The 26,456-nt window shown below is 41.1% G+C and overlaps 1 protein-coding gene across 2 annotated transcripts in view; it reads left to right on the top strand.

The window, feature by feature from the left end:
* Positions 1-26,456, top strand: part of LOC137881604 (anoctamin-1-like) — a 34,898-nt gene that overhangs the window by 6,260 nt on the left and 2,182 nt on the right. The window contains exons 2-23 of one of the 2 annotated variants that reach the window (XM_068723609.1): positions 159-545; positions 6,060-6,158; positions 11,585-11,736; positions 11,875-11,929; positions 12,201-12,249; positions 12,474-12,529; positions 12,671-12,712; positions 13,973-14,037; positions 14,609-14,743; positions 15,392-15,552; positions 16,293-16,375; positions 16,642-16,653; positions 18,256-18,330; positions 18,491-18,559; positions 18,639-18,840; positions 19,304-19,415; positions 19,536-19,593; positions 20,021-20,121; positions 20,282-20,424; positions 22,865-23,017; positions 23,233-23,285; positions 25,950-26,134. In XM_068723609.1, coding sequence (XP_068579710.1) covers positions 159-545; positions 6,060-6,158; positions 11,585-11,736; positions 11,875-11,929; positions 12,201-12,249; positions 12,474-12,529; positions 12,671-12,712; positions 13,973-14,037; positions 14,609-14,743; positions 15,392-15,552; positions 16,293-16,375; positions 16,642-16,653; positions 18,256-18,330; positions 18,491-18,559; positions 18,639-18,840; positions 19,304-19,415; positions 19,536-19,593; positions 20,021-20,121; positions 20,282-20,424; positions 22,865-23,017; positions 23,233-23,285; positions 25,950-26,134 — 2,447 coding nt within the window. Of the gene's footprint in view, positions 1-158; positions 546-3,828; positions 3,900-6,059; positions 6,159-11,584; positions 11,737-11,874; positions 11,930-12,200; positions 12,250-12,473; positions 12,530-12,670; positions 12,713-13,972; positions 14,038-14,608; positions 14,744-15,391; positions 15,553-16,292; positions 16,376-16,641; positions 16,654-18,255; positions 18,331-18,490; positions 18,560-18,638; positions 18,841-19,303; positions 19,416-19,535; positions 19,594-20,020; positions 20,122-20,281; positions 20,425-22,864; positions 23,018-23,232; positions 23,286-25,949; positions 26,135-26,456 lie in introns of those variants that run through there. The other variant, XM_068723610.1, reaches the window with a different exon arrangement.

The following is a 26,456-nucleotide window of genomic DNA, read 5'->3' as shown; positions in this document are numbered from 1 at the left end:
TGAATGAAATTAGGTGTGTTGGGAATCACTCAAATTGTAATACATTTTGCAATAAAAATAACTTGTAAGGTTGTGGATATTGTCTTTGTTGTAACACTTCTTGATATTTTTCTATCTCTTGCCGTCTCTCTCTCTTGTCTCCATGTGCACACCGCCAGCTGCTGAAGGCCCTCACCCCACAGGAGAACACCCAGAGTCAACACGGCCTCTACTTCCTGGACGGTCAGCGGCGCGTGGACTACGTCCTCACCTACCCCGTGAAGAAGTCGACCGTGGGCCGCTCCGGCCGACCGGCGACGCACCTGCTTATCGAAAATGCCGTCGCCCGCAGCCTACGCCGTGGCCACAAGAGCCGCGACCAGCGCGTCCGACGTCACCAAGCACCGAGGGCGAAGGACCCGCCGTCGTCGTCCCCGGGGACAGACGTGGAGCTGGGCTGTCTAGCAGAGACCCTCAATGGCCAAGAGGACCACAAGATTCTCAGGAGGGAGGAGTTTGAGGGCAAACTGAGAGACATGGGGCTGGAGCTGGAGAAAGACGAGGACGTGAGTTCACTTCTTTATTCATTCATTTGCTTTCTTTACAGAAACACTCCCATATGAGAGCTACATGATCAGACGGATGACCACAAGCTCAGTTAAAGACTAACTATGCAGAGAAGCAACAAAAGACTTTTTTTGATATGATATAAAGTAGAAACATCAGATGTAACTCTCCCACAAGATCTTGTGAGACTATGGTGGGTGGACCTCAGACTTCTGGGGCATGTTCTCCCGCAAGAAAATGTACTTTTAAAAAAAAGTTAAATGCATCATTTTAACTCAGAGGCTAATTCTATGACAATTGTACTAGGACACAACATTCCAACTTGTTCTAGCAGCGGTGAAATGTAACCTAGTAGGCAACTGAAGGAACATTTTAAGGTACTTAGACTTTACTTGAGTGTTTCCATTTTATGTAAATATATACTTCTACTCCAATACATCTAAGAGGTAAATACTGTACTTTTAACTTCACTACTTTTATTTAACAATATTAGTTATTAGCTTTGCAGATTCAGATCCTTAAAGCATACAAAAACTATTTACTACATGTATTACTATGTAGTATAAAGTATTTGAAATGAGCTCCACCTTTACCAGCTGCAACATAAAGTGGAGGAAATTTGCCCGACATGAGAAGTGGAAAACTATTTCTGGTTCAATATGAAAATGTGGCGGGACAAATCAGTCTAGGTAGTTAATAAAACATGTGTCTGTGTCAGTTTGTAAAGAGTACTTCTGTTATGCAGACAAATGTTTTGTCACATTTTAATTCATCATAGACGGCGCTTCAGTCGTCGGCAATTCGGCGCGCACGTGAACCATGGATTATGTGCACGGCTAACCGGCAATATTCAGTCGAATATGTCATCATCGTCGGCATTTATGCTTTTCTAATCGCCAATCTCTGATAATGTTTAGTTGTAAACAATGAATCCGTGTTTAAACTGACAGGAGAAGAGCTCGTAACGACGGCGGCACCGCTAACGGGCTAATGTACGGAGCTAATGTACGCAGCTAATGTACGCAGCTAATGTACGGAGCTAATGTACGCAGCTAATGTACAGAGCTAATGTACGCAGCTAATTCACTCGAATCGTGATGTGTTCACATGCGATCTGTGAAATGTAGTTTTGATGAGAAACTTGAATAAATCCAGTGAAGGAGATGTTTTCACAGCAACATGAATAGATATTACAGATGAATTATGACCCGTTTACACTAGCAATTTATAATACATAATTCAAACTACCAATCAATAAAAACTACTATCTTTTGTTTCCTTATCATTTAAATTGTCTGTTTTTAAAAACACTAAGTGAAGTAAAAGGTTTACATTTTAGAGTTTTTGATGGTTTACAGACATCAAAGTGGTTGAAATGTACTCTGGAGCCTCGTAGACCAGCTGCCATAATCAAATAATATCATCAATGATCGACAATTAGTATCGGTGGTAAAACAAAACAACTAAAACGTGATCAGGGATCTCTAAAAGTTCTATTTACTCCCTTTGTTTTCTTTTGTGCTGATCCGATCCGTGACTTTGAGGATCCGTTGCACCACTACTTGGCACCGTTTCTCTCTCTCACATTGATTCTGAGAAGTAAACTCAGAATATCTTCTTATTTTGGGCGCCAAAGGGTTCCCTTTGTCACTAATTTAAGTTAACTCAACAGCACACACAGAACACAGCCGAGTACTAAACGTGTCCTGATTGTGATCGTCTCCTGCGCTCACATTTATATTTGTAAATAAATATTCTGGAGTTTGAATAATGGAAACTGCTGGGCATCTGGCATCTGGGAAAAATTGTATTAAATACAGTTTAAAAAGTTCTTGGTAACACTTTATAATAACGACACGCTATGAAGCATTAGTGAAGTATGAGTAAACACTTAATTCATCATTTATAAAGCGTTGTTCCTACATTAACACTCATTAGTACACAACTCATAACAACAGTTATACATGTTTTACTCTTCATTAATAAGCTCGTCTATTATGTGTTTGGTGATTATGTTTTCATACTTTATGAATGATGGATTCCACATTTGTAAATGAAATATTATATATATTACGAACCAATTATTAAGGAGTTGTAGATGATTAATAACATCCTTTATAAAGTGCTAGTAAATGATTAAGAACTTATTTAGATGCACATTATTCATGCATGTGTATGTATAATGATTTAGATATGCACTAATGGTTAGGGACTATGTTAATATATGCTTTATAAATGCGTATTAATAGTGCAATTCATGATTAGTTCAGGTAGTTCCTATTCATTTATGAAGTATTTTGTGTGACCTCATCTAAAGTGAGGACTATCTATGCTTTACAAAGCATTTATTAATGACATAGAAAGACCATCAGTGCCTCAAAACCCACAAAAGTCTGTTATCTTCTCAACAGAAAAGACCAAACATAAAGTGATCTAGAACACATCAATATTTATTACAATATGCAAACAGTGTACTGTAAATATAAACCTCTCAGCCATTCATTCATGTAAAAAAACAAACAGATTCTCCTTCAGGAGAACATGGCTGATCGGGACATGCGACTGAAGAAAAGTGCGAACAGTGGAGATCGATGTGCTTGGTTAAAATTAATAATTAAATAAGTAAATGTAACCTAATATGCAAAGCTCCTGGCTAGCTCCAGTTGTACATTTACAAATGTTTTATACCAGCCATGTTCTCTTGAAGGAGAATCTGTTTGTTTATTTACATGAATGAATGGCTGAGAGGTTTATATTTACAGTACATTGTTTGCATCCTGTAATACATATTGATATGTTCTTTATCACTTTATGTTTGGTCTTTTCTGTTGAGAAGATAACAGACTTTTGTGGGTTTTGAGGCACTGATGGTCTTTCTATGTCATTTATAAATGCTTTGTAAAGCATAGATAGTCCTCACTTTAGATGAGGTCACACAAAATACTTCATAAATGACTAGGAACTACCTGAATTAATAACCATTAGTGCATGTCTAAATCATTATATAAATGTATGAATTGTATACTAAAGAGTGTTAATGTAGGAACAACGCTTTATAAAAGATGAATTAAGTGTTTACTCATACTGAACTAATGCTTCATAGCGTGTAGTTATTATAAAGTGTTACCGAGTCCTTTTGCAAGACCTTTTAAATGAATATGGTTCTGTCAAAAAGATGCAGTTTTAAACATCATTTGAAGCGTAGCACAGAGGCATGGACCTTTGCTATTTCAGACAAATTTGGGTTCCCTCCAGACTTCCTGTGTTTGGACGTTTGTAGGAAGCTTGTCTCATCGGGGCAGAGGAACAGGTGATGGACAGTATACAGGCCTTCAGGATGTGACAGTGATCTGGTATGTACCTGCAAAGGTTCAATAAAGGGACTTTGAAAACTCAAACCTCTCCTCCTCTCCTTGCCTCCTCTCTTCCTTCTCCTCATCTGTCTCCAACTGAGGTCTCCCGTCCTCTTCCATCCCCTTGTCTTATCTCTGCCTCCTCTCTGTCTATCGAGGTAAACAATCACTTCGTAGTAGTACTAGTAGTTGTAGTAGTTGTAGTAGTAGTAGTTGTAGTGTAGTTTTGTTTTTTTAAGGGGAATCTGGCTTTGCAGTGACAAATGTATGTATAAAGGAAGTTGATCAGATGATTGATTGAAGAATGTCCACAAAGCAGTGCCAGAGGAACTGCTGGTGGCCTTTTAGTAACACCACGGCTTTGTTTGAATTTAAGTTAGGAGACATCCACTTCTAAACGTCTTCAACGGATTATGAGGGAGACAGTTTTTGTGAAAGTATTTGCAGGGTTGCAGCTTGGATATATTTGTGTATCAGGCGTGTAAAATTGTAAAGTGATATTCTGCCTGTGTATAATATGATGCCAGCATATAAATAGAAAATATGGCTCTCCACAGCAGGGACTTGAAAGGGCTGACCTGAGGTGGCCTGTTCATAGAATGCCTTGATTCCTATTTTCCTGAATCTGGGCACGAGGCGAACACAAACTCACACTGTAATCACACATACACACACACACACACACACACACACACACACACACGTGTGACCGAGTCAGTTTGGATCATTTGGTGGCCATAGGCGGTAGCGCAAACGAAGCTGAGCCCAGAGTAATGCTGGAGAGAGGCTGAATGCTAGGGGTGGGACAAAATATCGACGTGTTTAATATATTGTATTGATTCATCTTGTAATCATTTATCGATACGATGGTGCCAAATATCAAAATTTGTATTAAAACCTGCAGCCAGAAACACTTTCTCTAAATCTCTGAAATGCTTCCCGAATACTATAGCCCGCTAGAACCTAGAATCACAGTTCATCTAAATTAAGGTAAAATGTATTTGAGTTGAGTCTGTCCAAATGACGCAACATATCCGAAAAAACCATAGACTGTAAGTGGATGTTGTGATGTCACCCATTGGTTTGTGGACTAAAGTTTTGAAGCCTCTAGTTTGGCGTTTTGGCCATTACCACCTTGGTGTTTTGCAACAAGTAAAGTGACCATATTTGAACTGCGGAGGAGTGACGCAGAGACGCTGTATAACCTGTCAATCACAGTAAGCCCCGCCCCTAAATCATACTCTGCTTTATGGTCTGTTTGACTCTAAATGGACCATAATTTATTAAATGAACATCATGCTGAAATAAGGAAGACTAAACTCATGTTTACAATGTTAACTGAGATAATAAATCAAGTGAGAAGTAGAGTCATTTTTTAATAGACAACCAGAGGAGTCGCCCTCTGATGGCCATTAGATAGAATGCAGGTTTAAGACACTTCCACATTGGCCTCCCTTGTCATAACTGGAGGTTGCCGCCTGCAAAAAAAAAAAGCCACGTCAGAGGGCAGTGCCGTTACCTATGGCCGTCTGCTGCGTTCACCTTCACTAACTTTATATGCGGATGACACCAGACCGCTGCTCAACCACACACACCCCTGCACACATCAAACTGGTCAGTTATTATGTCCCTGCAGATTATCAGGCATCGTTATAATCATTAATACCGTGTGTCATGACCTTCTTTTGCGTTTTACTTTTTTGCATTTTTTTTCCGACTTTCGTGTTTTATTCATGAAATGCATTTCGGTACAAATGCTGCTTTTTTCACATTTTACAATGTGGCATGATAATTTACAACATGTGCTAGAGTACAATTAAGACTGTTGAGTGATGATCACCCTCCAGCCCGGGAGCTCTCGTGTTCCACCGTTGAATTTCAGGCTCCCCGAGCATGATGTTCTGCTGTCGCCCTTGAGAGAAACATTGCAAATGATGTGGCAGTGAAGACAGTGACATATGGTCCAACAGAAAGGTTAGGGTAATGGTCCACATTGCTCAGTGAGTTGTTTTGCTTGTCCCACCTCGTATGTCATTTTTCAGATCTTTGACATGCAACGTTCTATTCATTTTGAAGTTTCTATTTTGTATTCCTGATGACATCGACACATATGCGAGTTGTTTACAACTGAGTGGTATTTGTTTGCTGTCTGTCTCTTAGACCAAGATTTCAGGGGTGAGCTTCGTGAAGATTCACGCTCCGTGGAACATTCTCTGTCGAGAGGCCGAGTTAATGAAGCTGAAGATGCCCACCAAGAAGGTAAGACTCGGTGTCTCGTTCCATTTTCTGTCTGGGTAAAGAATAAAGAAGACACTTTTCTTTTAACACTATTCAAGTAACCCAACTTTGCCTACTGTCTGTATGTATGTAAAGAAAACAACTGTGAACACAGAACTGTATTGTGAAAAGGCACTATGCATGTAACAAGCAGAAGTGTTTCCTGTAATCATGGACATTTATTTTGAAAAGGCACTATTCATGTAACAAGCAGAAGTGTTTCCTGTAATCATGGATGTTTATTTTGAAAAGGCACTATTCATGTAACAAGTAGAAGTGTGTTTCCTGTGATCATGGATGTTTATTTTGAAAAGACACTATGCATGTAACAAGCAGAAGTGTGTTTCCTGTGATCATGGAGGTTTATTTAGAAAAGGCACTATTCACGTAACAAGTAGAAGTGTGTTTCCTGTGATCATGGACGTTTATTTTGAAAGGATACTATGCATGTAACAAGCAGAAGTGTTTCCTGTGATCATGGACATTTATTTTGAAAAGACACTATGCATGTAACAAGCAGAAGTGTGTTTCCTGTGATCATGGAGGATTATTTAGAAAAGGCACTATTCACGTAACAAGTAGAAGTGTGTTTCCTGTGATCATGGACGTTTATTTTGAAAGGATACTAGGCATGTAACAAGCAGAAGTGTTTCCTGTGATCATGGAGGTTTATTTTGAAAGGACACTATGCATGTAACAAGTAGAAGTGTGTTTCCTGTGATCATGGAGGTTTATTTTGAAAAGACTATGCATGTAACAAGTAGAAGTGTGTTTCCTGTGATCATGGACATTTATTTAGAAAAGGCACTATTCACGTAATAAGTAGAAGTGTGTTTCCTGTGATCATGGAAGTTTATTTTGAAAGGACACTATGCATGTACAAAGCAGAAGTGTTTCCTGTGATCATGGAAGTTTATTTTGAAAGGACACTATGCATGTAACAGGTGTAAACTGACACATCTTCCCTGACATGTCCAAAACCAACGCTCCAGCGTTTGAAATGCAGGGCCACATTTGAAGAATTGAGAGTGAAACTAGTCTCTGCGTTGGTTGAAAAAAAACGCCATGGGAGGTGTGATTCCTGCCTCTGAAATGTAGTTTGTGTGACTGACATAAAGGAGAAACCCGCTGTGCGTGATTGTTAAGGGCAATAAAGTGTTCATACTTTGTACTTTAATGCTCAACAGAAATGAAGAGGGGAGGCTGTTGAATGAAACCTGATCCATAATCAAATGAGCTCAGAGCTGTTGCTGGGCAGTGTAAGCAGAAGCTCAGGGCCAAAGGCCAAAGGAAATATATAATACAACTTAATACCTAAATTTAAAAACAGAAGAACCTCTATGTTTTCAATGGATTGTGGATAATTGAAACATCTACAAACCTGTGCATTTTACGCATAACCGGCACAGTGTGGTGGATATCTTCATTTATCATTTATTTAAAGAAAACACGTGAGAGGGTTCCTGTTCTCAGGCCCAAAGTATGAGCGTCCCAGATGCTATAAACTATTTTGTCCACAGGAAGACCAACTAGTGGTATTATAAGAAGTCCATGGACTGAACGATTTCTTAATCTCTCAGTAGTTTCTTTCTACTAACATTAATTGCAGCTTCTCTCTGATGCGCATAAATACTCTAGATGACATAAATAAATACTGAAATAGTTAAATAGCAGTCAATGACAGTTCACACCCCATCTCTTCTCTTAGGTTCTGAGCTGTTGACCCTTTTAGAGACATTATTATGAAATGTTAGATGTCAAAGAGTTTCCTTGAATCCATACTTTAGAGCAATGTAAGAGCAATTTTAATTCTGTACATCTTTTAATCTGGAAGGCACTTTGTGCTTAAGCTTGAAAGGTTCTATAAACATATTTTGTATTATGTATCTAGGAAGGTTGTAGGCTCTTTAAGGGTGGGTCCTCACATAATTGTGCAAACCTTGTGTTTTCACCCATATGGATAGTTTTCAACATGTTTTCTCAAGATCCTTTTCAGACTTAGCTGTGAAGTGAGTGATGTTGATTCAGAGTCAGGCCTCGCAAAATCAAACAGAGCCAAATATAGACCTGTGAAAACATGAATATAAAGGTTGAATGTCTTTGATATTTCTTAGACAATAAGGAGCACCAACAATGTGTGGAACACTGTCAAGGCATCTAGAAGTTTGAAGTAATTGCCCCTGCAAGATGCAGGTCCTAAGTCCTAAAACATCGGATAAACTCAGTACCTAACAAGTCCTAAAACATCGGATAAACTCAGTACCTAACAAGTCCTAAAACATCGGATAAACTCAGTACCTAACAAGTCCTAAAACATCGGATAAACTCAGTACCTAACAAGTCCTAAAACATCGGATAAACTCAGTACCTAACAAGTCCTAAAACATCGGATAAACTCAGTACCTAACAAGTCCTAAAACATCGGATAAACTCAGTACCTAACAAGTCCTAAAACATCGGATAAACTCAGTACCTAACAAGTCCTAAAACATCAGATAAACTAACAAAGAATCAGGATGAGTTGTACTTCACTAATTCATCCCTCTTCCTCTTCAAATGCGGATTTCAGCTAATTCTTTTGAGGCTTTGTATTAGGTTTGAGATTTGTTTACATTTTATTGAATCTTAATCCAGAATTGAATCTATTTATTTAATTTCAATCCATTCAAATACTATTTTGAATGTGTTTTGATTTTCTTTAAGTTCAAGCAAAAAACGGTTTCATGGACTACTTCTATTACTACTATCTACTACTGCAGCTTTAGCTCTGCATTAAGAGGCCCTAATATTGCAATATATATACACAAATATTAGAACTAAATGAAAAGTCTAAAAGTCTCTGCTTCTTGAATGAAAAGCTGTTGAAATACAAAGAGGGACAGCCTCTCTTGTGTGGGGTCTTTATAGGCTACTCGACCAGTTCCTCATGACTTCCATTGTTGTATTGGTCTGATCTTTTTATACCAAAATCAGTAGAAAGCCAGTGTTGAATTAGTTTATTGTATGGCTGGAACACATAAAAAATACATTCACTTTTGCGGCTAATTTCATACTGAATAGCATAATTTACTAACTCATTACTCATTTCAAATATTTGATAATAATTCATTAGGTTGCAGACTCTTGATAAACCTTCATGGCTGGTGTGTTCACCATGTCTTCATTGGTAGTCGGCTAATGGTCTGTTAATATTATGACAGTTAAATATGTATTCAGGAGTTGGAATTTGGGTTCCGAGATAAAAATGAACCCTTCTTAAGAGTGGCACTCAATTGTTTTATCACTGCTAAAGGACACCAATAAGCTGAATGTTGTTTTATGATGGTGGACAGCTGATGTATCTATTGATGCTGGTGTCATTTAATGTTTTTGATTGTCTCTTTTAATACTCCCATTTTGAATGCATCCTGTTGATTTTAAGTCTATCTAGAGCTTGAGATCGCAGTTCCTAAATACCTTTGCTGTGGTGACATGATCCAGTAGCACAGCTGCTTTGCACCAGTACTCGTCAAGTGATTGTCTGTATATTTGTGTTTAACATGTTTTCCTGTTGACGCATGAAGAAGGTCTCTGACTGACAGTTTGACCTAATAACTTGTTGTTTTCCTTTCATTACATGCAGCACCTCAGTCATGCTTTTATTGGTGAGCAGTGAACTTTATATACAGTATAGCTGGGGTATTCAATTCAAATTCAACGGGGTCCAGTTAGAGAGAATTTCCTCATGCAAAGGTCCGGAATATAATATAATAATGTCTAACTTCCGCTATAATTTAGTCAACCATAAGCCTGAGCCAGCCCCAACTACAAACCTGAGCCAGCCCCAACTATAAACCTGAATCAGGCCTAACTATAAACCTGAACCAGCCCCAACTACAAACCTGAGTCAGCCCCAACTATAAACCTGAGCCAGCCCTAACTATAAACCTGAACCAGCCCTAACTATAAACCTGAGCCAGCCCTAACTATAAACCTGAGCCAGCCCTAACTATAAACCTGAACCAGCCCCAACTGACAATGAGTCTTTCATGTCGCTGTGGAAGAATTTTGGCCCACTGTTATTTGCAGAATTGTTTTAATTCAGCCACATTGGATGGTTTTTGAGCATAAACAGCTTGTTTAAGCTCACGCCACAGCATCTCAATCAGATTTAAGTCCAGACTTTGGCTAGGCCACTCCAAAACCTTCATTTTGCTTTTTTTGAGCCATTCAGAGGTGGACTTGCTTGTGTGTTTCGGATCATTGTCCTGCTGCATAACCAAAGTGTGCTTGAGCTTGAGGTCACAAACTGATGGCCGGACATTCTCCTTCAGGATGTTCTGGTAGAGAGCAGAATTCATGGTTCCATCAATTATGGCAAGTCGTCCAGGTCCTGAAGCTGCAAAGCAGCCCCAGACCATCACACCACCACCACCATGTGTGACTGTTGGTATGATGTTGTTTTTATGAAATGCTGTGTCAGTTTTATGCCAGATGTAACGGGACGCACACCTTCCAAAAAGTTCAACTTTTGTCTCGTCAGTCCACAGAATATTTGCCCAAAAGTCTCGGGGATCATCAAGATGTTTTTTGGCAATTGTGAGACGAGCCTTTGTGTTCTTTTTGCTCAGCAGTGGCTTTCGCCTTGGAACTCTCCCATGATGCTATTTGTGCCCAGTCTGTTTCTTATTGTTGAATCATGAACACTGATCTTAACTGAGGAGACTGAGGCCTGCAGTTCTTGAGATGTTGTTCTGGGGTCTTTCCAGACTGATGCATGTCAGTTACTTTGTTTCTCATCTGTTCTTGAATTTCTTTAGATGGAGGCATGATGTGTTGCTTTTTGAGATCTTTCAGCCTACTTCACTTTGTCAGACAGGTTCTATTTAAGTGACTTCTTGATTCAACAGGTCTGGCAGTAATCAGGCCTGGGTGTGGATAGTGAAATTGAACTCAGCTTTCCAAAAAATCACAGTTGATTCATGATTTATCAAGGGGGGGCAATTACTTTTTCACATAGGGCCAAGTAGGTTTGGATAGCTTTTCTCCCTTAATAAATGAAATCATCATTTAAAAACTGCATTTTGTATTTACTCAGGTTATCTTTGTCTAATATTAAAATTTGTTTGATGATCTGAAACATTTAAGTGTGACAAATATGCAAAACAATAAGAAACCAGGAAGGGGGCAAATACTTTTTCACAGCACTGTATATTTGCACCTTTTTTTTTGTGCTGATCCGATCCAAGATCCTGAGCTTTACCATAATTATAAAAGTCTATTAACTCTTCTACCAATGTGTTTTGTGTTTTTAAGGTACATCACACAGAAGGTAACCTTGATTGAAGTGTGTGTGTGTGTGTGTGTGTGTGTGTGTGTGTGTGTGTGTGTGTGTGTGTGTGTGTGTGTGTTCTGTGGGTTATTTCCAGGTGTATGAAGTCAAGCAGTTGTACGGCGTGGTGGAGAAGATCAGCTCCCTGGTCAGTAAAGTCGTGGAACCTCTTCACCCTCAAGTTGAGGAACATCAACCCAAGAACATCAAACACCTGTCACACACTTTCTCCAGAGAGAAGCAGCACCTGTAAGTGCATCTCGTACACTTTGATGGAAAACAAGTTGTGTCCTTGTAGCCTAACGTAGTTCTCACAACAGTAAAGAGCACCAGAAGTTCTTTTCAAAGTTCTTTGTGTGTGCTTTTGTGTGTGTTTCTAACAAACAGGTTTGACCTCTCAGACAAAGATTACTTCTTCGACAGCAAAACCAGGAGTTCAATAGTAAGTCCACGGAGGTTTGTCTGCGATGTCGACGTCAAAATATCCTTTTATACATGACTGTGGTCAACACAGGACGTTCACCCTGCTGGGATCGGCGTTCCTTTAAACCAGGAGTCAAAAGAGTGGCGCATGAATGAGACCTAAAACACGGATACGAGTCGACATTTGTGCACTTCCGGTTCCCTCGTCTCCCTCGACGCTTTAAAGTGCAGATTTTCTTCAGCAGCACAGTGAATAAAGTTCAGTTCTTCTGTTTTTCATTTCCTTTCAGGTCTTTGAAATACTAAAAAGAACAAAATGCAAGGCCAAGTACAGCATGGGTGAGTCTGGACCTCGGTCTCTCTCACGGGCCTCCTTCTGTAGAGCAGGACTGGAATGGGACAAAAAAATGGTCCCTGGCATTTTGACCCAGACTGGCTAACCCCAATCGGTCCCACACCAGCCATCTCTGCCCTGCTTTGTGTATACTATCCATGTCCCTCCAGTAGCCAGCCTGTGTTACTGTGAAAACGTATTGACTCCTGTGTTTGTGTTTTCTGGCCAGGGATCACCACTCTCCTGGGTAATGGTGTCTATACAGCTGCTTATCCTCTCCATGATGTGAGTACTGCTAATCCTCGTGCTAATAGCTTCATATTATCGGTGGTACCGGTAAATCACGTTTAACTAGTCCGTCTCAGATGATTAAACTCGGCTTACAGTCAGTGTAACTAGCTGTCGTGTTTCTTTTTCCTTTTTCAGGGAGATATTAACGAGGAGAACGCAGTCCCCAATGACAGAAAGGTGAGAGCATTGTTTCTAAAATACATATTCAGATTCTTTATTGAAATGAGTGTGTAGTATTGAGGGATATATATATATATATATATATATATATATATATATTTATATTTATATGTTTAATTTATCTGTACATATGAAGCGGGACCTCTTCACAGAGACATGATTCTACAGTGGCCCAGAACGGACAAACCAAACGCTGGCTTTAGAAAGGGCAGTTTGTGTTTTTGTGCTTTCTCGTTGGCTGCTGTAGTTCCCCAACACACTTGGCACAAGAGAGAAGTTTCAGTTGGCTGCGATCTGCAACAACGTCGCTAGATGGCGCCAAATCCTCCGCTGTAGAGCTTTAAGTAAAAGTACCAAAACAGCAATGTACAAATACTCAATTACAAGTCCTGCATGAAAAATCATACTTCTGACAGACAAATCTGCTTTATGGTTTTGGACTTTTTCCTCTAATCTTAGATTTTTAAGTGAGATGTTGGATTACTTGAATATTTATTAGAAGTGAAACCACATGAAGAAGTTCAGACTGAGAAATCACTTTTTGGTGGAGCAATTGAAAAGTCGTAGACGTTTGAACTGTTCTGCTTTTTGTCAGACGTCAGAAGTGAAAAAGGTTTTAAAAGCATGCTATATTATCCATTGTGTAAAATCTTAAAAGCAACTAGTAACTAAAGCTGAAAAATGGATGTAGCGTAGTAGCCCAAAGTAAAATAGTAAATCTCACTAAAGTACAAGTATTTAAAAATTGTACTTAAGTATAATACTTCAGTAAATGTACTTAGTTACTTTCCACCACTGTCCAAACCAACACGCACACTAGAACCACAAAATGATCTGTCACCACTCTGGTCTGCTTGAACATGCTAATTGGCCCATTGCTAGGTCCCGCCCCTCAAAGGCAGACTGGCCAATCATAGCGGAGCATCCAGTGTTCGCCAACTATCCGGCTCTGTCCCACACACATTGTCCTGCTGATGAGAATACTCAAGTACTAAATGTATATGAATCCACGAATGAACATAGTCCCTAAACCAATGAACTATCTACAGCATCTTTAGAATTACATTAAATCAACCAACTTAGAACAAACGTATAGACTTAAATGATGGATCTAAATGACATTTGTGTTTGTCACATGAACCATTCACTCAGGGGTGAACTAACAGGAAAAGGAAGTCAGGAAGTCTGCCCAAAGACAAATATGACCGTAGAAAGTCTCAAAACTGTACAAACAATACGTTTGATTGTCTTCCTCAGCTTTTGTATGAAGAGTGGGCGAACTACGGTGTCTTTTACAAGTACCAGCCCATCGGACTAGTGCGGTAAGGACATGTTTATTTAGGCACATTATTTACTTTCAGTCTTCCTTGTATGGTCAAAATCAGAGCTAGAAATGATGTAAAAATCAGTCAACAGCATTGACTGATTTGTGGTGATGTCACAGCTACGTTAGTCAGGGCTAAGCAAGATTTATCTATGTTATGCTTTTGCAACAATACAAACAATTAAGAGCTTTTTACCACGTTTATGTTTTTGCGACCAGCTTAATATGATGTGATTACATTCATTAAGATGCATTTGCTTTGATTATGATGCATTTAGGTCCATTATGATGTTCATATTGATGCGTTTTGCTCAACATCAGCATGTTAGCATTGTGAGCATGTTAGCTGACGTTAGCATTTAGCTCCAAGCACTGCTGTGCTTTTAAGCACACCCTCACAGAGGCGCTAATGTGGCTGTAGACCAAATGTAAAGGCAGACGTTACATGATCAAGTTTGAGATTTTGCAAAAGCACATCACTTTTTCCATTTTAAGCTTCCATGTCCCGATACCGTTATTGTAGCTTTGTCTGAATAATCTACGTGATTTGAATCTTTTGTGTTGTTTAGGAAGTATTTTGGTGAAAAGATCGGTCTGTACTTTGCCTGGTTGGGTTTGTATACCCAGATGCTGATTCCTGCCTCTCTAGTTGGGGTCATTGTGTTTCTGTATGGATGTGCAACAGTCGATGACAACATACCAAGGTAAACACACACACACACACACACACACACTCACTCACTCACTCACTCACTCACTCACTCACTCCTATAACCACTCATTCTCTGCTGTTATTCGTCTCCTTGAAGCTATTTTGGAATGTTCTGCTTTTGGGCATCAATCTCATTAGTTGTGACATTATTTTGCTTTCAGAGATGTGAGGATGTGCGGATATCTAATATGACATACGGAGACTTCACTAGAATGATTCGACACCTTGTAAATAAACAGTGTAAAGAAGCTCTCAGTCTGAGTGATGAGAAGATGGAGTTCAGCCTGACGTCTGTCGCATTGACCGTGTGCAGCACCTCAGTGTCTTGTTGTCTGGTTTGGTACCATCATGTACCTGTCAGGAGAGCAAAATATTGATCTTCTTTTGTAAAGAAATCCATTACGTATCATCCCCAAAAGGTTAGACCATTTTTTGGTGGCAGGCTGGCGGTTGAATAGAATCATGTGACTATAAGCTGCTTCTGTAGTTGGAAGAAGAACAATACCCCTAAACGGAGGCAGAGGCAATATGAATCTGTATGTAGATGTGTGTTATGGACTGTGTGAATATGTGTTTGTGTCCACGTGGCTTTGTGTGTGTGTGTGTGTGTGTGTGTGTGTGTGTGTGTCGTGTTTTCCAGCATGGAGATCTGCCACCCGAGGAACAACATCACCATGTGTCCTCTGTGTGACCGAGTGTGCAGCTACTGGAAGCTGAGCACGGCCTGTGCTACCGCCCGGGCCAGTCACCTGTTTGACAACCCCGCCACCGTCTTCTTCTCCATATTCATGGCTCTGTGGGGTGAGGGAGCCAACATCAGCTCACTCCAAAATACATACAGTCACTGTCCCACTGTATGTCCCGTCGCTGAATCCACGCATCCTTAAACCACGTTGGCCTGATTTGCTGTCACTACATCTGTCCAATGTGTTAAATTGGTACATTTGAGGCAAAGGTTCACACAATCAGGCCTCTCATAGTTTTGGTTTTGGAAAGGGTAAAAAAAAAGGACAAAATATGAGTTAAATTCATAAACATCTTTATGTGTTGAATTGTGTTGTGGACATGGATAACCTGGTTAAATGAACAGAAATGTTTGAGGACGAGGACTTTAAAAAAAAATACATTGTTTATCAGAAGCTGTAAAAACAGACATTATCGTAGGATTCTCAAGTTTCCAGCGGCCCTCGAACACGTCGCGTGTGTAATAGTGTAATATTTGATCAAAAACACTTAGCTCTACTATTTCACCCCAGATCCTGTTAGGATCCTAGGATCTGTGCTCCTCTTATCGACCCAGTATTTAACTATCCAAATAATAAAATAGAAAATATATCAGAGACGCTGATAGAAGGCGTTTACCACCAGAGTACATAACTGTTAATCTGGATCTGAATGCAGAGTCTGGAGGATTAGATTTTGGTCAGTCCTCCCTCGGTCAATGCAGCTGGTCAGCCAAATGCTAAAGATTTAAAGTTGAAGCGTCGTAAAAAGTGCCTCTGTGTGTTTTTTGGTCTAATTATATTCTGTCTGGTTCAAAGCCGCCATGTTCATGGAGCACTGGAAGAGGAGGCAGATGAGACTGAACTATGAATGGGACCTGACTGGGTTTGAAGATGAGGAGGTGAGCAGGTGACCAAATGACATAACCGATGCTGCAATCTGCAACCTCACCACTAGATGCTGCCGAATCAACACATTTACAACAGATGGGAACCAACCAGAGATGATGTAGTCCAGGAAATGTTTTAAACTACCAAAGAAGTATTTTCAAATCATATGAAGTGAAATGATGTAATAATCTGATGCTGTCGTTTTTACTAACACCCCCCCATCTCTCTCTCTCTCTCTCTCTCTCTCTCTCTCTCTCTCTGGGTTTATTGTTCACAGGAAGCTCTAAAGGTTTGGATAAATCCACTTTACTTGATAAAATCCTCTCTTTGCTCTTTTAGTCTTTCTGCTGCAGCTTCCAAACTCAGATCGCAAGACACAAGACACAACGTGTGTGTTACTATGAATTCTATTAGCAAATGGAGTCTTTGTTCTACTTACATGGTGCACAACATAACGGAGGTGTTCTCCATTAGCACAGGTATTAGAATGAGGCCAAACATTATCAGAATTGCTTCAGTGACAAAAACAAAAGTCTAAATTATTTACACTTAACATGTAGCATTCTTGGTAGGAATGTGTGTGTGTGTGTGTGTGTGTGTGTGTGTGTGTGTGTGTGTGTGTGTGTGTGTGTGTGTGTGTGTGTGTGTGTGACACACATGACAAGTTCCCTCAATTATGAAGAACGTAAAATGTGAAATGTAATAGCTCGTCTTCTGAAGCTCTGGCTGTGAGAGATCACACTACAGAAACAAGGACTTCATGTTTGCTTTTCTACCTGTTGCTTCTCTCTGTGCGTCCCGTTGAATGGAGCCTGAGGTGGATGCTTATTTAAGACCAATAGGATCACATCAACATATGTTCATGATAAATTCAACACACAAACTACAGCCTCAGAAATGAACAAAGGGTCAGAGGAATTTATTCTTACTGATTAATGTCAGAAATGTATCTGATAATTACATTAATTCACCGGTCGTAACGCATCTTTTTTCAGGAAAATAACATAATCATATGTGTACTTAGTTAATTAGAGAAAAGTCCCACTCCCAGTCTCCATACAATGCTGCTATCAACCTTCACAGTGTGATCACTTTTCCTCTCTTGAAGTGCTGCGACTATTTCCTGACCTTTCACCTTTTCTCCTGCTCGCTTCTATTCTAACTGCGAGTGTTCGTCTCACCTTCTGACACAATGCTTCACTTATAATCGACGTTGTGTTTAAACAGGTGAGCGTGGACTCTACTGTCACGCTCATGAAACAGTCCACATTCAGAGTGAAGCGAGAAGGCTTAGAGTAGGAGCACAGACCACAGATCCGGCTATCATCACGATACACATGCACAAAGTGATCACAGAGAGCTGCTCTTCAAAGTACAGAGAGTATAGGGAGGCAAACTGCTCAGACAGTGGCAGATGTAATCTAAAGCATGTGTTAGTAGACGAAGAGAGAAAGCAAACAAAACAAAACAGGTCCTCACCACCGCGGTGAAATACGGAGATTCTTATCTCGTCACAGAGACCCGGCTGACGATCTTGGACTCGCCCCAACTCTGATCTTTGAAACGATAAAATAACAAACTACCGACCCCACTAACGGTGACTGAACTATCTCAAAACACGACTTGCAGGACAACGGACAACATTAACGATCTCGGCCGTTAATCTCTGCGATCAGTGAGCATACGCAACGCCGCGTTATAACAATACAGTAACTTATGTTTTACTGCTTATGCATCTAAGGCCACGTGAAACAATCCTCAGAGCTCGCTGTTACCTTCCACCCAGATCGGGCCTTTTGCTGAACAAACAGGCCCAAGTCTTTTCTTTTGTCTTTGTCAGACCCCAACGACAGATATCCACCACTTACATGTTTCACTGTTTGTGTCACAGGACCACCCCAGGGCCGAGTATGAATTCAGAGTCATGCAGAAGTCTGTGAGCAAAGATCGGAAATCACAGCACAAGGTAACTGCATGGTAGGCTCTACATAGTTGTACCTTTCAAGTTCGTTCCTATCATTTGAGCACTTTTTTTTTTACAGCCTTTCAGTTGTTTTTCACCTCTGCATTTCCGTGACAGTGTGTTTACATGCCCTTGTTTCTGATTTTTATTTCTCTATTTTTAGATTGAAAAGCTCACGTGTCAAGACCGCTTTCCAGCCTACATGACCAACATTGTCATGATGCTGTTAATGGTAAGACGAAGCCAGTTCTCTGCGTTGAAACCGGGTGGATCGTTTGTTTCTCTGATCCTGAAAAGCTTTTCATCGTCAGATCGGTGTTACGTTTGCCATCGTGTTTGGCGTGATCCTCTACCGGATCTCCACCAAAGCCGCCCTTTATATGAGCTCCAATCCGGTCACAAGGAGCAACGCACAGCTGACGGTTAAAACCACGGCGGCCATCATCAACCTGGTGGTGATCCTCATACTGGACGAGGTGTACGGAGCGGTGGCACGATGGCTCACTGTGTTGGGTGAGCAGCCAGGTCACATGTCCACAGCTATACTGGTGAAAATAAACCCACTGTAATTTGTAGATATCCCCACAAAATAAATGTGCACGTAATCCACGTAATCGTAAACCAGGAAGTATAAAGACAGCAAAAACCAACACAGGGTGGAACAGAGGAGAGCGCCGTTCATTCATTCTGTGATTTTGTGAATAAAGAAATTCACAAATTCACTGTGCAGCGATAAGAAAACAGCGTCCGGAAAGTGTGTCAGAGAGCGTCGAGGTGTTGTAATATGAGAAAATGTTAGATTACAAGTTTGCAGCTGTCATTGTATCTATGTAAACATGAATTTACACATTTGTGAATATTTAATCCGTGACTTCAGATCCAGAACATGCGTGTGTGAATATAGTAAAATATATCTTAAAATACAAGCGCTCATGTTCAGCTGTTTTTCACTGCAAAATGTTCTCTTTGTTTTTAGAGGTTCCTAAAACAGACAAGAGTTTTGAGGAACGACTGATCTTCAAGACCTTCATCCTCAAGTTTGTCAACGCGTTCACGCCCATCATCTACATCGCTTTCTTCAGGGGAAGGTCGGTCCCCTCATTGCACTTTAAAGTGTCACGTGTATATGTTTACATATGTTTAATCACTCTTCTATCATTGCAACACATGTCATGATGATAAATGATGTTCATTCATGTTTCCTCTAGACTGGTAGGCAGACCAGGTAGCTACCTGTATGTGTTTGAGTCCTACAGAATGGAAGAGGTAAATTCACAATTAACAACCTACTGTTGAGCAGTTGATAAGTCAAGGGCTTTTATTGTGAAAGGTACGAACAGAAGCAGTGGATCTGGTCTGTGCTGCCTTTGTCAGCGTTGAAAGGAGTAATAAAGTTTGCTGTCTTGGTTTCAGACTATGGAGCGTTCATGTTGTTGTACAGTCTAGTGTACATATGGAATATGTATTTGCACCTTTATTAGCGCTATGAAAGCTTAGAAAAATCAACCTTGTTGCGGAAAAAATATAATAAAGTAATATTCTGTGTGAAAGTACTCGTGACAAACACAACAGTTTGACAAATATATTGACGTGCATGGCTTTAGAAAGTTCATACTTTACAAAATAAACTTAAACTATTTATTATTTCCTAATTATTATGAATTAGTTAAAACGCCGTGTCTCTTTTCTTCAGTGCGCTCATGGAGGCTGTTTGATGGAGCTCTGCATCCAGCTGAGCATCACCATGTTGGGGAAGCAGCTAATTCAGAACAACCTTTTTGAGATCGGCGTACCGTGAGTGTGCATCACTTTCAACCGGTCGTCCATCGACACAAATAACGAAGCTGAGGTCACTGTTTCCTTTAAGAGAGGAACAGAGCTTCCAATAGTCCACTGAACAAACCTGTGTGTGTGTGTGTGTGTGTGTGTGTGTGTGTGTGTGTGTGTTCCTCAGCAAGCTGAAGAAGCTGATTCGCTACATCCGGTCAAAGCAAGGGGCCTTTCAAGAAGAAGAGAGACAGAAGAAGCTGCAGAGATATGAAACGGACCACTTCCTGGAGCCGTTTGCCGGGTTAACGCCTGAATACATGGAGATGAGTCAGTACCACACTCCAGACAGAAACAGAGGCAGAGCGTTCACAAGTAGCATTCTTATGGGATCTTCTGCAGATAAATAGCCTGGCTGACACCTGAGAGTGACTCAAAGACTACCAGTGTGTAGCTGGTCTGAATCATGACACTGAATGGTGACTCGTCAGATGGTGTGCCAGTGGCCTACTGCTGCGGTAGACCACAGGAAGCAAGTTAAAAATAAAGTCATCCTCTCCTTCTCAGTGACGCATATCTAACAAACACGCACCGAACGCTCCCACATTTAGGCCCTGTGAGTTATCGGGAAAGGTCAGAGGTGATCACAGCACGTTATCACGGGTCAGGTCAGCTATGAAAGCTCCAGAGACCAGGGACCAGAGACCAGGGACCAGAGACTAGAGACTAGAGACCAGAGACTAGAGACCAGAGACCAGGGACTAGAGACTAGAGACTAGAAACTAAAGACCAGAGACTAGAGACCAGAAACTAGAGACCAGGGACTAGAGACTAGAGACCAGAGACCAGAGACCAGAGACCAGAGACCAGAGACTAGAGACCAGAGACTAGAGACCAGAGACCAGAGACCAGGGACTAGAGAATAGAGACCAGAGACCAGAGACTAGAGACCAGAGACCAGAGACTAGAGACCAGGGACCAGAGACCAGGGACCAGAGACTAGGGACCAGAGACTAGGGACCAGAGACCAGGGACCAGAGACTAGAGACTAGGGACCAGAGACCAGGGACCAGAGACTAGGGACCAGAGACCAGAGACTAGAGACCAGAGACTAGAGACCAGAGACCAGGGACTAGAGACCAGAGACCAGAGACCAGAGACTAGAGACTAGAGACCAGAGACCAGGGACCAGAGACCAGAGACCAGAGACCAGGGACCAGAGACTAGAGACCAGAGACTAGAGACCAGGGACCAGAGACCAGGGACTAGAGACTAGAGACCAGGGATTAGAGACTAGAGACTAGAGACCAGAGACTAGAGACCAGGGACCAGAGACCAGGGACCAGAGACTAGGGACCAGAGACCAGTGACTAGAGACCAGGGACCAGAGACTAGAGACTAGAGACCAGAAACTAGAGACCAGGGACCAGAGACTAGAGACCAGAGACCAAAGACTAGAGACTAGAGACCAGAGACTAGAGACCAGAGACTAGGGACCAGGGACCAGAGACCAGAGACCAGGGACAAGGGACCAGAGACTAGGGACCAGAGACTAGAGACTAGAGACCAGGGACCAGAGACTAGAGACTAGAGACCAGAAACTAGAGACCAGGGACCAGAGACTAGAGACCAGAGACTAGAGACTAGAGACCAGAGACCAGAGACTAGAGACCAGAGACCAGAGACTAGAGACTAGAGACTAGAGACCAGAGACTAGAGACCAGAGACTAGAGACCAGGGACAACGGACCAGAGGCATCAAACTGTGTGCAGATTCAGGACACACTCAGTGATCTTATAGCTCTGATATGGACAGACTTCTTTTTTTTGTCTCTAATGCATTATAAACATAACTACGATCCGTTTCTAACGCTGTATAATTATAGTTATAAACACCCAAATATCATAATGCTTTATAACAACTATCATAAGCCATTGCTAAGTATTTTATATTCACTTTAGGTCAAGTACAATACAACTTCATTATTGCTGATCAATCGTTGACATTATTTTGCAAGGGTCGTAGTTCATACATTATAATAATTTGTTATAATGCACAAATAAATGCTATTTTATGGTCATATCGTTCACCTATTTAACGTTATATATTTGTATTTTTATATCAAAATATAAATCTAAATATAAAGTGTTTTTATTTACCAACCATTACAACCAGTAATATCATAAAATCCATCAATCAATCTGCAAATTTCAGCAACAAGGGAGGTGTGTGTGTCTCTCTGTAGCTCCTCATTGTGCTACCCTCAAAGCCCGCCCACTTTTTAATGGTCCAATCACATGTGAGGGATTTTATCTTAATCCCTGCTCACATATTACACTTCACTAGGGAGCACTCACAGTACACAGTACACTCCAACAAACATACTTCAGTCTATGTAGCAACAACAATTTATAAAAATGAGTTTTACTTATAATGCATCATAAAATTATAATTATGTATTACAACTATGGAGATTATTATACACTATCCTCAGTATTCTGATACTTGACCTCGTTAGAAATGCTAAAAAACGGAAGGTGTTGTGATTATTGTTGTTATTGTGCTTATAACGATAATTATACAGTGCAATAAGCAGATTATAACACATTAATAGTATGTTTATAATGCATTTTTAGACATGGGTGTCATAGAAAGTGTTTTATCCTGATAGGCATTTGTGTGAAACTGTCATGATTAGTATATTAGTATATATTAGTGTTATATAAGTGTGTATAACGAGACGTATTATTCGCTCTTCCTCTCCGTCCAGTCATCCAGTTCGGCTTCGTCACGCTGTTCGTGGCGTCCTTCCCTCTGGCTCCGCTCTTCGCTCTGCTCAACAACATCATCGAAATACGACTGGACGCCAAGAAGTTTGTGACGGAGCTGCGGAGACCGGTGGCGGCGAGAGCCAAAGACATCGGTGGGTTGCGACGCGACGCACTGCAGCTCTTACACAAAGACGCACAACGTGCATGAAAGTACCTGACGGTAGCTGTAAATATATATTCATTACAACGGACAAAATGCAAAGAATCGTTTTCCTTCACTGCAGAAGAAACACGTCGTGTGTGTGTGTGTGTGTGTGTGTGTGTGTGTGTAAAGTCCAGCCGTTGATGCATGTTGTTGTGTCTACAGGTATTTGGTACAACTTACTGAGAGGGGTAGCAAATGTGGCCGTCATCATTAATGTAAGTAAAGCATGCATGTGTTCATTTGTATTGATTGTAATGCATGCCGTGCACTATGAGGGTTTACTGTGAAGACACACGGACACTACCTGCTTCACCGTGCGTGAGCTGAAACCAACGTGTCCTCACTCCCAACGTGTCCTTGGTCTCTGATCCGACGCACACTTTAGCTCTCGTGTGACGCACACCAGGCTTTTAACTAGCTCCGCCATCATTGGACGGTTACACCAACGTACTCGGTGTAAAGAGTGAGGAAGGGGATGAACGGATGGGACGAGCAAACGCGGACTTTCACCTAGGAGACAAGATGTTCATGTCGCCTGTGAAACCAGGTCACCATTGACTTATCGTACCTTACATTTGTTAAGTACCTTACGTACTTAACTACGTCACCTAAGTCCAGAGTGAACAAAGACAGGATCCCCACGTGACCTGGAAGTCATTCAAAACACGAGATGTCCTGGAAAATCTATCAGAACTCAGCAAAACACGTAAGATTACCTTCTGAATGTGCTGAGTTATGATCAGGATCGTATTAAAAGGTTGAATGGAAGTTTATGGCCGCGGGTTATTTTGAATATGCTGCTCGTGGTCGTGTGTCACGTCGCATGGCAGCACATGCAAGTTGGACGACTTTACGTAGAGTTGGATATCGGTCTAAATACAGGCTGACAGTACTTTATCTTTTACTTTGCTTGCTTTATCTTTTTATTTGAATAAATGCTCGGATTAAAAAGAAATCTCGTCATGAGTAGCACCGTATTGAATGAAGTATTATAAGCTGCTTTAGCTCGTGTCAGGAAGTTAAACGGGTCATAATTCATCTCTAATATCTATTTCATTTTACTGTGAAATCACCTCCTTCAAACAACTGTATTTATTCAAGTTTCTCACCAAAAACGTCATTTTACGAGATTACATCTGAAAGCAGCATGATTTGTAATTTGCCATCGCCCAATGCTCCCGTTTACTGAACGGACCATGAACTCACCGTACTGTAACTCAACAGAACCTCAATACGTTGGCTGTTAGCTCTCCTCCTGTCGATTTCAACGTGGATGTTGTTCACAATCGGATTCTATTAATTTCCACTGTGAGAAATAAACGTGATGAGAAAGCTCTCACATGTCTTTAAGTGTTGTATTGAACAGACAGTTCTGCTTTTGCAACGTCTGCATGCACTCAATGTTCACAGTTAAGCGACACAAGTTACGTCTCAGAAGAACGACGTGATGAATTGTCACAGATAGCGTCATCAGGGTTCAGTGAATAGAAAGCGTTAAGGCCGACGTTCTGATCGTATGTTTTTACTGAACATCAGCTGATAGCGATCAGCAGTAGAACTTAGTTTCAGACGGTTAAACTGTGTAATTAATCAGACTGCTTGTCGAGCCTCTGCAGACTGTTGATGCTCACAGTAACATTGCTTGAGAGAGAGCAGCCTGTGGGATACTATGAGGCTATTAAAGCACTATTTACCTGTCTAAGGGTTATACAAAGAAGGGCGATTAGAAACAGGAGGTCTTACACTTTTTCATTTGAGTAAATATTTTGCAACAAAATCATATTCAACCTTCATTTCTTTATGATTCTTTTAATACTCGACTGTAAACTAGTCCATGAATGTGAGCTGTGAGTTTTCAGATGATGTCAGTCCCTCCTCGGCACTGTGGAGGTCGGTTTGTGGCTTTTTGCCGGTGACACCTCAGGCTACGCTCGTACCTCACAGTTCATTTTGTTTGTTCGCCCTCTGGCCTTTCAGAGAATAATGCAGAGAGTGCAGCCGCCTCCGTACAAACTCTGAGCTCCCACGGCGTACCCTCCCACAGAGTAGAGGGTTCTACTCTCAGAGTTCTACATTGAGAGTAGAGGGTTCTACTCAGAGTTCTACTCTCAGGGTTCTACTCTGAGTAGAGGGTTCTACTCTCAGAGTTCTACATTGAGAGTAGAGGGTTCTACTCAGAGTTCTACTCTCAGGGTTCTACTCTGAGAGTAGAGGGTTCTACTCTCAGAGTTCTACATTGAGAGTAGAGGGTTCTACTCAGAGTTCTACTCTCAGGGTTCTACTCTGAGTAGAGGGTTCTACTCTCAGAGTTCTACATTGAGAGTAGAGGGTTCTACTCAGAGTTCTACTCTCAGGGTTCTACTCTGAGTAGAGGGTTCTACTCTCAGAGTTCTACATTGAGAGTAGAGGGTTCTACTCAGAGTTCTACTCTCAGGGTTCTACTCTGAGTAGAGGGTTCTACTCTCAGAGTTCTACATTGAGAGTAGAGGGTTCTACTCAGAGTTCTACTCTCAGGGTTCTACTCTGAGTAGAGGGTTCTACTCTCAGAGTTCTACATTGAGAGTAGAGGGTTCTACTCAGAGTTCTACTCTCAGAGTTCTACATTGAGAGTAGAGGGTTCTACTCTCAGAGTTCTACTCTCAGGGTTCTACTCTGAGAGTAGAGGGTTCTACTCTCAGAGTTCTACTCTCAGGGTTCTACTCTGAGAGTAGAGGGTTCTACTCTCAGAGTTCTACTCTCAGCCAGCAGAGGCTTCATCTCTTGCATGAGTGGACTGTTTCATTTCAACCTGACACTGTGTGTTGTTACATTCTAACTCCCATTTCCTTCCCTAATCTCCCCCTTCCCCCCCCATCACCACCACCTCCCCATCCACCCAGGCGTTTGTCATCTCCTTCACCTCAGACTTCATCCCTCGGATGGTCTACCAGTACATGTACAGCCCCGACGGCTCCATGCATGGATTTGTCAACAACACGCTGTCCTACTTTAACGTCAGTCACTTCCAGCACGGCAAAGAGCCCATGGACCCGCTGTACCTCGGCCACCCCGTCGAGATGTGCAGGTGGGGAATCGGTCTCAGTTCACCGCCTTCAGCTTCACCATGAAACCACATTTAGCATCTTTAAACCTCAACGTGCCGCTGTCATATCTAATGTGATGTAGTTAATCATGTGATCCTATGCAGTCATGAATAACTAAGACGGGAGAACAATGAGAATCTAAAATGTATTTTATTACCAACTCATTTGATGAAGAAGAAAAACAAATAACAACATGTTTATTGTTATTAGTAGTAGTGTTTAATTCTGTTGGACCAAAACTTTAAAATCCAGTTAAAGCTGTCGTCCACTTTTAACTTTAAACTTCCACTTGAGGAGGTTTCA

The sequence above is a fragment of the Cebidichthys violaceus genome, unplaced genomic scaffold (genome assembly GCF_023349555.1).
Source record: "Cebidichthys violaceus isolate CVI_PGR_0920_01 unplaced genomic scaffold, fCebVio1.0.p SCAF_3, whole genome shotgun sequence".
NCBI lineage: Eukaryota > Metazoa > Chordata > Actinopteri > Perciformes > Stichaeidae > Cebidichthys > Cebidichthys violaceus.
The sequence above is the reverse complement of the archived record's forward strand: the minus strand, read 5'-3'. Positions and strand labels throughout refer to the sequence as shown.